At 38.8% G+C, this 12,393-nt stretch overlaps 1 protein-coding gene across 1 annotated transcript in view; it reads left to right on the top strand.

The window, feature by feature from the left end:
* The window catches only part of TOP6BL (TOP6B like initiator of meiotic double strand breaks), an 87,074-nt gene that overhangs the window by 28,725 nt on the left and 45,956 nt on the right, over positions 1-12,393 (top strand). Inside the window, exons 9-10 of the mRNA XM_073217515.1 lie at positions 5,474-5,624; positions 7,492-7,638. Coding sequence (XP_073073616.1) covers positions 5,474-5,624; positions 7,492-7,638 — 298 coding nt within the window. The remainder of the gene's footprint in view (positions 1-5,473; positions 5,625-7,491; positions 7,639-12,393) is intronic.

Below are 12,393 nucleotides of genomic sequence, written 5' to 3'. Positions count from 1 at the left end.
TCTGAGAGCAACCGGTTGTTGGTACCTGTTCTCCACAAGCAGCTGGAATCTCAGTCTCTCCAAGTTTTCTGCCTGTCTTTGCTTTCCAACCGCACTAATCTCCAGAGCACCATGTAATGTCAGTTTGTGCTCCCAGAGTGGATCTCCAGGGCTGGGTGTTCTGCAGTCCTAGACTTTTACCCTCTCACTGCGCTGTTTCTCTTCCTCCCTCTGGTGAGCTGGGGTTGGGGAAGGGCTTGGGTCCCACTGCATCACGGCTTTGCTACTTTACCCTTTTCCATGAGGTCTTCTCTTTTCCCCATAAGTAAGCAGTCTGTCGAGTCTTCTTTCTGGTTGCTCTTTCAGGATTAGTTGTATTTGCTGTATTTTTGTGTTGTATGTAGTTTTGGGAAAAGGTTTCTGTCTCATTTCTCACACCACCATCTTTAAGCCTTGAAACCTGGGATTCTTTACTGAGAGAAAATATTGTTCAAAAATGAAGGCAAAAGAAAGAATTTTTCAGAATAAAAAAGACTTCATCAGTAGCACACAAATATTCTATGAAATGTTAAAAGAAACGTTTCAGGCAGAAGGGAAGTGATACCAGACAGACTATATCTGCACAAAGAAGGGCATTGGAAGTCATAACTCTCTGGGTAAATAAAAAATATTTTTACCCTATTTAAAAAATATCCTTAAAAATAATCAATTGTTTAAAATGAATACCAACAAAAAAGACAAACAAATGAGGCCCAAAGTCAGCAGGAGGAGGGACATAATAAAGATCAGACAAGAAATAAATAAAATTGAGATGAATACAACAATAGACAAAAACAATGAAACCAACAGCTGGTTCTTTGAGAAAATAAATAAAATAGATAAACCCTAGCCAGATTTACTAAGAGAAAAAGAGAATCTACACACATAAACAGAATCAGAAATGAGAATGGAAACATCATGACAGACCCTACAGAAATACGAAGAATTATTAGAGAATACTATAAAAATCTATATGCTAACAAACTGGATAACCTAGAAGAAATGGACAACTTTCTAGAAAAATACAACCTTCCAAGACTGACCAAGGAAGAAACAGAAAATCTAAACAGACCCATTACCAGCAATGAAATTAAATCTGTAATCAAAAAAACTACCCAAGAACAAAACCCACGGACCAGAGGGCTACACCGCTGAATTTCATCAGATATTTAGAGAAGACATAATACCCATTCTCCTTAAAGTTTTCCAAAAAAATAGAAGAGGATGGAATACTTCCAAACTCATTCTATGAAGCCAACATCACTCTAATACCAAAACCAGGCAAAGACACCACAAAAAAAGAAAATTACACACCAATATCCCTGATGAACATAGATGCAAAAATACCCCAGAAAATATTAGCAAACCAAATTCAAAAATACATCAAGAGGATCATACACCATGATCAAGTGGGATTCATCTCAGGGATGCACGGTTGGTACAACATTCGAAAATCCATCAGCATCATCCACCACATCAACAAAAAGAAGGACAAAAACCACAAGATCATCTCCAATGATGCTGAAAAATCATTGGACAAAATTCAACATCCATTCATTATAAAAACTCTCAACAAAATGGGTATAGAAGGCAAGTACCTCAACATAATAAAGGTCATATATGACAAACCCACAGCCAACATCATACTTAACAGAGAGAAGCTGAAAGCTTTTCCCCTCAGATCAGGAACAAGACAAGGATGACCACTCTGCCCACTTTTATTCAACATAGTACTGGAGATCTTAGCCACAGAAATCAGACAAAACAAAGAAATAAAAGGCATCCAGATTGGTAAGGAAGAAGCCAAACTGTCACTGCAGATGACATGATATTGTAATAAAAAACCCTAAAGAATCCACTCCAAAACTACTAGAACTAATATCTGAATTCAGCAAAGTTGCAAGATACAAAGTTATTACACAGAAATCTGTTGCATTCCTATACACTAACGATGAAGTAGCAGAAAGAGAAATCAGGAAAACAATTCCATTCACAAATGCACCAAAAAGAATGAAATACCTAGGAATAAACCTAACCAAGGAAGTGAAAGACCTATACCCTGAAAACTACAAGACACTCTTAAGAGAAATTAAAGAGGACACTAACACATGGAAACTCATCCCATGCTCTTGGCTAGGAAGAAATATTGTCAAGATGGTCATCCTGCCTAAAGCAATCTACAGATTCAATGCAATCCCTATTAAAATACCAACAGCATTCTTCAACAAACTGGAACAAATAGTTCTAAAATTCATATGGAACCACAAAAGACCCCGAATAGCCAAAGCAATCATGAGAAGGAAGAATAAAGCAGGGGGGATCTTGCTTCCCAACTTCAAGCTCTACTACAAAGCCACAGTAATCAAGACAATTTGGTACTGGCACAAGAACAGACCCATAGACCAGTGGAACAGAATAGAGAGTCCAGATATTAACCCAAACATATATGGTCAATTAATATACGGTAAAGGAGCCATGGATATACAGTGGGGAAATGACAGCCTCTTCAACAGCTGGTGTTGGCAAAATTGGACAGCTACATGTTAAGAGAATGCAACTGGATTACTATCTAACCCCATACACAAAAGTAAGCTCAAAATGGATCAAAGACCTGAATGTAAGTCATGAAACCATAAAACTCTTAGAAAAAAACATAGGCAAAAATCTCTTGGACATAAACATGAGCAACTTCTTTATGAACATATCTCCCCAGGCAAGGGAAACAAAAGCAAAAATGAACAAGTGGGACTATATCAAGTTGAAAAGCTTCTGTACAGCAAAGGACACCATCAGTAGAACAAAAAAGCATCCTACAGTATGGGAGAATATATTCATAAATGGCATATCTGATAAGGGTTGACATATGAAATATATAAAGAGCTCACACACCTCAACAAACAAAAAGCAAATAATCCAATTAAATGGGCAGAGGAGCTGAACATACAGTTCTCCAAAGAAGAAATTCAGATGGCCAACAGGCACATGAAAATATGCTCCACGTCACTAATCATCAGAGAAATGCAAATTAAAACCACAATGAGATATCACCTCACACCAGTAAGGATCACCACCATCCAAAAGACGAACAACAATAAATGTTGGCAAGGTTGTGGAGAAAGGGGAACCCTCCTACACTGCTGGTGGGAATGTAAATTAGTTCAGCCATTGTGGAAAGCAGTATGAGGTGCCTCGAAAAACTCAAAATAGAAATACCATTTGACTCAGGAATTCCACTCCTAGGAATTTACCCTAAGAATGCAGGAGCCCAGTTTGAAAAAGACAGATGCACCCCTATGTTTATTGCAGCACTATTTACAATAGCCAAGAAATGGAAGCAACCTAAATGTCCATCAGTAGATGAATGGATAAAGATGTGGTACATATACACAATGGAATATTATTCAGCCATAAGAAGAAAAGAAATCCTACCATTTTCAACAACATGGATGGAGCTAGAGGGTATTATGCTCAGTGAAATAAGCCAGGCAGAGAAAGACAAATACCAAATGATTTCACTCATCTGTGGAGTATAAGAACAAAGGAAAAACTGAAGAAACAAAACAGCAGCAGAATCACAGAACCCAAGAATGGACTAACAGTTACCAAAGGGAAAGGGACTGGGGAGGATGGGTGGCAAGGGAGGGATAAGGGGGGAAAAGGGACATTACAATTAGCACACATAATGTGGGGTTGGGGGCATGGGGAAAGCAGTATAATACAGAGAAGACAAGGAGTGACTCTATAGCATCTTACTGCGCTGATGGACAGTGACTGTAATAGGGTATGTGGTAGGGACTTGATAATAGGGGGAGTCTAGTAACCATAATGTTGCTCATGTAATTGTACATTAATGATACAAAAATGAAATAAAATGAATACCAACAGTATATTAAGATTTATAACATGTGTAAGTAAAAAATGTGATAATAGCACAAAGGTCAGTAGGAGAGAAATGGAAGTATATTGGTGCAAGATTCTTATACTGTATGTTCACACACATATATACTATATGTGTGTGAGCTGTCATATCACATGGAGGTAGTCTGCAATAAGTTAAAGTTGTATACTATAGAACCAAAAGCAATCCCCTTTAATACAAGAGTTATAAATAATAAGCCAAAAGGAACAAAATGGAATTTTAAAAAATTATGTAATGTAATCCAAAGTAGAGTCCAACAATAGAAAAGAGAAAAAGGAAACCAAATACAAGGAATAAGTGGAAAACACAGTAAGATGGCCGATTTAAAACCACCGATAGTAGTATTAATATTAAATGTAAATGGTTTAAACAACCCAGTTAAAAGACATGCATCATGACTTTAGATATTCCACTCTTATTCAGAGGTTGCAGCATCTCAACGCTATCCTGGCTCTAAACAGTGAAAGTGCTGGCCTTAGCTCACATGTTAATGCCTTCCTGGATTTGTGATGGAGAACTTCATTTATAGGCACTGCCTCCCTGTATTCTGTTGTGACTTTCCAAAATGCCCCAGTGCTTACTGGGTAAGGATGTTAATCTTCACACTTAATGCCTCTTGTTTACCCTATTAAAAAGAGGATGAAAGCAAAGATAAAGGAAAACGTTTCTGGCCTCTTTAGCCTTGGTTCAGGGAACAAGAAAATGCTAGGCAGTGATTCTTAACTGGGTCAAGGATACCCTCAGGATATTTGGCAATGTCTTTGGACATTTCTGATCGTCATGATTGGAGGGAGGGGTACTACAGGCATCTAGTGGCTAAAGGCCAAGGATGCTTTTAAATATCCTGCAATGCACAGGATGGCCCCCACCAGAAAGAAGGATCTGGCCCAAAGTGTCAGTAGTGCCAAGGCTGAGAAACCCTGGGTGAAAGGGAGGGTGAGAATGGAAATGGGAAGTCAAGAGAAGGAAGCCATTTCCGGAGCCTACCTTCCTTTGTCTCGGTTAGAGAATACGACTGGAGAAGGTGAGGAGTTTCCTTTTCAACCTGAATATACTCAAATACTTGCTGAAAAATATTCCTTTGTATATATATACCTCTATTCTAGTATGTATCACATTGTATTATAGTTTACTGGTTTTTATATATGTCTCCCAGACTATAAATATGACAACTTGGAGGTAGGTAATAAATCTGGATATTCATCTTTGTATCCCCAAAACTTAGTACGGTGTTTAGCCTGTAGTACCACTCAAACCTCTGATTGAGTCAATAGGATGAATAAATAAGCTAAGTGTCCCAATACTATACCTGTAGTGCATACTCATTAAAACCAGAATAAATTTCTGGGGATTCTAGTGGATCTCTCTCTGGTGCCTCACACCTATCTTCAGTGTGGAGAAGGCTTAATATGTAATCACCTAGCACACTAGTTTATTTCTGGGAGTGTGAACCAGGTCAGTGTTGTGTTTGTTTTATTCAAATTAATACATAGTCATAAAAAACTAAAATTTGGCAGTTTTCTTTAGCAACTGTACATATATCTATATGGACCTTCAGGTCTCCCTCTGATACTGCCAAGTCAGGAGCAGCCAAGTGCTACTACTGTCTTGAAAGATACCTCCTTCATTGACTGGAAGAAATACCACTTGTGCATGATGCCCAGTTTGGATCGCAATTTGGATAAAGGTATAATGCCCTTACTTCACACAGGAATAAAGAAATCTGGAGAAGATTAGAGAAATGCAAGGAAATGTAAATAGCTGGTGTATGTGAAGATAGAACCCTATGATCTGCTGGCTTAAGTTAGGGGGTGCAAGTGGGGGTCTGGCTATTTGAGAGTGCATGTGAAGTGACGTTAACAGGTATCAACAGGCAAAGCCCCAGCAGAGCTTAACCATTTTGGCATTGCTTGTTGATAGTGGTTATCTTCTTACTTCCTCTCCTGCCTCCTATGTTCCTGGTCCTCTTGTCAAAGTAGTCACTGGAGCTTCATCTTCTAAGGCTTGTTCCAAAGGCTTCTGTTTTGCCTTAATCTGTCAACTCCGGTTTTAGAAAGGTTAGTAAAGGAGCAATGACATCTTTGAACTATTGAGGAAGGAAAACATTTCCTAACTAAATGAGAAAATCCACTTAAAATTACTTAGAAAAATTAAAACACCACATAGATGCAAGGCAGGAGTATAAGCCATGTAGTATAAACTTAGGAAGCTGGCTATAATACTCATGTAGAGCCCAACCACATTAATTTTGGGTGAATCATGCTGAAAGTAGGAGACTTAAAAACTGTACCAACAAATAAAACTGGGAAATAGGAATATGCAACCATGAGCTGGTGTCTAGGAGATTTACAGTCAGGAGCTTGACTTGTTAGCTAGAATCCTTTGAAATTTAGAAGATAGCTGGGCGACTGGATCCTGAGGAAGATGACACGTAGGTAAGAGGTATTCTAGAATTGTGACTGGTCTGAGAAGATTGAAGCCTCCTGGGATGGGGAGATATCTCAGGGGAATGACAGAATCTTTCGTCTAGAAAGAAAGCCTTAAGGTAAGGCTCTTTTCTTGAGGAGGTGGTATTCCAGAGGGTGGAATGAAGGGTATCCTTGGACAGGGTGTCTGGAGGTAAATGGTTTTGTGTGGAAAGAATGTTTGGTCTTAACAGATAGAATGTAATGCTATCAGGATTTTTGAATCTCTAGAGCTTCTTTATATCTCTTTTCATTTTTATTTTTATGCTTTGTTGATTTCTTTCCTTCTATGCCAATTCATGGTGCCTGAACTTGCACAGTTAACTTTGGAAATGAATATTGTAAAAAATACCCCCTCCTGCATTACTCTAAAGGACAGAGCCAGGATTCGCACAGGTTCTCTATATCGATTTAGATGGAATTTAGGACTGTCATAATTGTATTCAAAAGGATCAACATGCTAGAAAGTGACTGTAGGGCATCAGATACCTTGGGAATACAAATATCACATACTGCTATTGTTAAGAGCACAGATTTTGGAGTCAGTCAAAACAGTTCCACCACTTACTCTCGCATTATGGCAATGTACTTAACCTATCTGTGCCTCTTTCCTAGTCTGTAAAAGGGAATAAGAATAGGTCCTATGCCATACTGTTGTGAAGTCTGAATGTTGAGATAATACATTCAAAGAATTTAATTTAGTAGGTAGCATATAGTAAGCACTCAGTACTAGTTGGCTGTTATCTTCCCACTATGCAGGTTTGACTCTGACCTCTGCCTCCTACTAGCTATGCCTACCTTAGGAGTTAAATGACGAATGAATGAATATATTGTATAGTTCTTCCTAGTAAATTCTCAGTAGCACTGTTAGGGTTGCGTTTTGCACACCCATTTGTAATTTTGATGTTCTTCCTGTGAGTCACTATTATTTGCTTCCATCATGTGGATAGAAAAACAGATTTAAGAGGAGAAGGGAATGTTCGAATTTAGATCTATCACAGATCCTTCCTTGAAGTTCAGGTTCTTTGTTGACAACATTTTTTAGGGCTTTACTTACCTTAGAATACTGTGTAATATCTTGTTCTCTAGATTTGGTGCTTCCAGATGTGAGTTATCAGGTGGCATCCAGTGAGGAGGATCAGTTTCAGAATATGGACCCGGAGGGACAAACTCTGCTGCTTTTTCTTTTTGTGGATTTCCACAGCCAATTTCCAGTCCAGCAAATGGAACTCTGGGGTAGGTACAGGAGACTGGGACTGCCAGATTTGGTGTGCTTAAATTTTAGGAGAATAAGAAAGGAAGACTTCATGCGATGCATATGTTTAAATTAGATGTATTTCTGTAGAATAATGAATTTCACTGAAAAATCTTGCTTAAATAAGTTAAACAAATTATATGCTCTATGGAAAAGATCTGTATCTTGGAACATCACTTAAATGATGATATTCCCAGAACTGAATGGCCAGATATCAGCAGACACTTTCTATAATGGTCCCTACAGAGTTTATTACCCTAGGTGGGTGGCTCTCGATCTCAAATGTACAATGTATTACTTGGGGAGCTTCTAAAAAAATGCCCACCCTCACTCCCCAGAGATTCAGATTTCCTTGGACTGAGGGGCTCAGGTATCAGTATGTTTTTAAAGCTTTTCAGGTCTGAGAACTGTTCTCTGCTGTACTGCCTGTCCGGGTGGAATCAAGAAATGTTATTGGCCTTGTTTAGCCTTGATGCAACATCTCAAATACAACATGAGTTGCTGTGGGAGTATATTGGTATGGATGGTTTTCTGTGATTGCTCTACAGACCTCTGGCAAGGGAGAAGCTGTCCTTGTGCAGGCATCCAAGGGGCAGCCTTTAGCATTTTTCTAGTACATGGGTGATAACCTGTTACCAGAACAGTTTTCTGTTAAAGGTAAAGCAATGATTTCCCTGTTTTGTGGTCCATGGAACACATGCATCAGAATCCCCTGGAGTTACTTGAAAATGCTCAACTTCCTGGGCCAAGGATGAACTCATTAACTATAATTCAAAAATCTGGGACTGCTCAAGAATCTTGTTTTTTAACAAGATTCTCAGGTGATTCTTAAATTGAGTAAAGCTACTGAGATAGCCTATGTATTTTAATCCAGTAAACCCTGGAACGTAAATTTAAGTGTTTCTTAATGCCCTCCTAAACTTTGAGGGCAAGAAGTAGAGCTTATAAACATCTGGGAAAAGTTTCATGAGCTTCCATTTTGATGTTCCTGATACGTTTCTGTGTTCTTTGTGAGCCAGTGTCTTTTTCTTGGGGCTCTACTCCCCAAGCATTCCAGTACTATCTGGTGTGGCCCTGCTCCCACTGAGTCATAAAGGAAATGAGACAGATTAGAAGAGCTCACGACGACTGGTGCCAACTAATTGTTAAACAAACCATTGTCAGCTGTGGGAATCTTCCTGTTGTCTGCCTTCCATACCTCTCCTAGCTTCCCAATATGTGTATATTCTTCAGGAGAGAAGCATTGCTCTCCTGGGTCTGGCTTACAACTCTGTTTGAGGAGCTGGTGGTTTCTGGTGCCCACGTTTTATTCATTTAGGCCCTGGATTGGGAACTTAGATGAGACACAGATTAGTGAGGCTTCTAGCAAGGAAACCAAAGGTGAGAATGCCTAGGGTTGTTATCTGGCCTTTGTTCACATGGACAGAGGCTGGTAAGAGAAGCAGCTTAGTGTTGTGGAAAGGACCTCAGGGTAGAATCAAAAGCCTTGGGTTTAGTTTTAGTTCTGCCACCAAATTCTTCAGTGATTTTTATATCAAGCTAGTCACATAAGTCATTTGATCCTCCCTTTCCATATATTTAACATGACATTGTTAGACTAGGTGATATCTAAGTCCCTTCCAAGTCTGAAGACCCTCTTAATGCTTATGATCTGCTAACTTCCCAGCAGGTTTGCTGGAGGGAGGGAGCACCATATTTAGTCTTCCCTAGGATGACATATGGTCTGATACCATGTTCTGAATCCCATTGAACAAATCTTAAGAGCTGAGATTCCTCAGAAACCAGTGTTACCTTTCATTCTTGTAGTATTGTGATAGTTTATACATCTGTTTAGCTTGACTCCAAAGGCCTACAGATCTCAGGTAGTTGTACTCAGTACTGGATCAAATAGAAGTCCATCACTGCATTAGTAAACGTAGTAAGTGTTTTTTTTTTTTTTCTGGCTTCAATCTTACTTTAATAGAACATCTTTCACTACTGGGGTTTTTTTTTTTTTAAGAGGGCATCTCTCATATTTATTGATCAAATGGTTGTTAACAACAATAAAATTCTGTATAGGGGAGTCAATGCTCAATGCACAATCATTAATCCACCCTCAGCCTAATTCTCATCAGTCTCCAATCTTCTGAAGCATAACGAACAAGTTCTTACATGGTGAACGAATTCTTACATAGTGAATAAGTTCTTACATGGTGAACAGTACAAGGGCATTCATCACAGAAACTTTCGGTTTTGATCACGCATTATGAACTATAAACAATCAGGTCAAATATGAATATTCATTTGATTTTTATACTTGATTTATATGTGAATCCCACATTTCTCCCTTTATTATTATAATTTTTTAAAAATAAAATGCTGAAGTGGTAGGTAGATGCAAGATAAAGGTAGAAAACATAGTTTAGTGTTGTAAGAGAGCAATTGTAGATGATCAGGTGTGTGCCTGTAGACTATGTGTTAATCCAAGCTAGACAAGGGCAATAAAACATCCATGGATGCAGAAGATTTCTCTCAAAACAGGGGGGGTGAGGTTCTGAGCCTCACCTCTGTTGATCCCCAATTTCTCACCTGATGGCCCCCCTGCGACTGTGCCTGTCTTAGGTTGTTCCTCCCTTGAGGAATCTTACCCGTCTCTGGCTAACCAGTCATCTTCCGGGGCCATACAGAGTAAGTGTATTTTTTAATTTCCTTACTTATCTGGTAGTTTAGGACTTTGAAGAGGACGCATTGTGAGATTAGGTAGATACAGATATATGGATATAGATGTAGTAATTTCATCTTTTTCCCCTCATATCCTTGAAAGCTTTCTCTAGAGCTCTTTTTAGGAAGCAGATTGTGCAGAACTACAGTCTGTTTCATGTGTCTTTAAAAAATCACTTATTTGGCTTTCTGCCCACCTTGTCATGGTAACTTTTCTATGATTAACTTATTTTGTCACAATGTTAAAGGCATTTGGTGGTATGAGCAGTTTTAGAGCAAACTTGTAGCTTTTTAATTAAATGTCTGCTTTCAGAGGGGATCTAACTTACTTCTTGAGGCTATTCTTAGGACCAAACTGTAGAAAATAGTAATCCAGAAGATACCATAAGAGCAATAGCAATAGTTTCCACTTGAAGATTGCAAGGTACATTTCAAAACACTTCATATATATACTATCCCAGTTTATCTGCACAGCTTATCTGTGAGAACAGGTGGTATAAAGCCATTTTTTCTAATGAGGTGAGAAAAATGAAGTGTCTTGGTCACTGCTAGTTGGTGGCAGAATTAACCTAAAATCTGTGTTCTCCTGACTGCAGTTCCAGACTCCTTTTGAGCAACCACATATCACCTTCCCTTCTAGGAAAGCATCATGGCATGTGGTAGAAAATGTTCTTTTGGCTTGCATTTTTAATGCAACCCTGAAAAAAGCCAGCTGGCCTTTGGCTTCTTCACCATAGTACTTTTGAACAGGCTATCCAGGGGAGAGTAGAAAAATGCTGAAAAAAGAAAGATTACTTAGGAAGTATGTTCTCCAGGTGCCCTATAAATGTACTTTGTCTTCCTGTGCCTGTTGCATCAGAATCATCAATGCTAGCCTGTGGTTTGATGGTGTATTTGCCCATCATCTCACATGAGTGCTGCCTCTGGTTACTTTATCAGAGATAGTCCCCCCATTTACCAAGACCTTATACCAGCAGTTCTCATAGTCATCTTTCTGAGTTTTAACTTTTTCTATACCAACAGCATATCTGAAAGGAGTGACACACTGACAGCAACAGTGGCTCACAACAGTGACGCTCAAAGAGGAATGGAGTAGGGTTGGTCACATGTGCCAGGAAGCTTTCCTGCTTCCTCTTTCTCCTCTCCTTTGGGAGTCACCAGTGTCATTGTTTGTAGTACATGGTATATATTTCTGTTTCTGATATGAATTAAACAGGATCCCTAATTGGTTTCTTCAAAAATAATGCCATTCTTTAATTTTCATGAGCTTTTTAAGTGGGAATTGAATGAGTTTGTTAAGTTGGGAATTGGGAGTTTGTAAGTTGCTGAGGTTTTTTTGGTCTAAAAATGTAATTATTTGGTAATTCAAAAATTCATATGGAAATGCCAAAGACCCCCGAATAGCCAAAGCAATCCTGAAAAAGAAGAATAAAGTAGGGGGGATCTCACTCCCCAACTTCAAGCTCTACTACAAAGCCTTAGTAATCAAGACAATTTGGTACTGGCACAAGAACAGAGCCACAGACCAGTGGAACAGATTAGAGACTCCAGAAATTAACCCAAACATATATGGTCAATTAATATTTGGTAAAGGAGCCATGGACATACAATGGCAAAATGACAGTCTCTTCAACAGATGGTGCTGGCAAAACTGGACAGCTACATGTAGGAGAATGAAACTGGACCATTGTCTAACCCCATATACAAAGGTAAACTCAAAATGGATCGAAGACCTGAATGTAAGTCATGAAACCAGTAAACTCTTGGAAAAAAACATAGGCAAAAACTTCTTAGACATAAACATGAGTGACCTCTTCTTGAACATATCTCCCCGGGCAAGGAAAACAACAGCAAAAATGAGCAAGTGGGACTACATTAAGCTGAAAAGCTTCTGTACAGCGAAAGACACCATCAATAGAACAAAAAGGAACCCTACAGTATGGGAGAATATATTTGAAAATGACAGATCTGATAAAGGCTTGACGTCCAGAATATATAAAGAGCTCACACGCCTCAACAAACAAAAAACAAATAAC

Source organism: Manis javanica, chromosome 11, assembly GCF_040802235.1.
Source record: "Manis javanica isolate MJ-LG chromosome 11, MJ_LKY, whole genome shotgun sequence".
NCBI classification, from domain to species: Eukaryota; Metazoa; Chordata; class Mammalia; order Pholidota; family Manidae; genus Manis; species Manis javanica.
The sequence above is the reverse complement of the archived record's forward strand: the minus strand, read 5'-3'. Positions and strand labels throughout refer to the sequence as shown.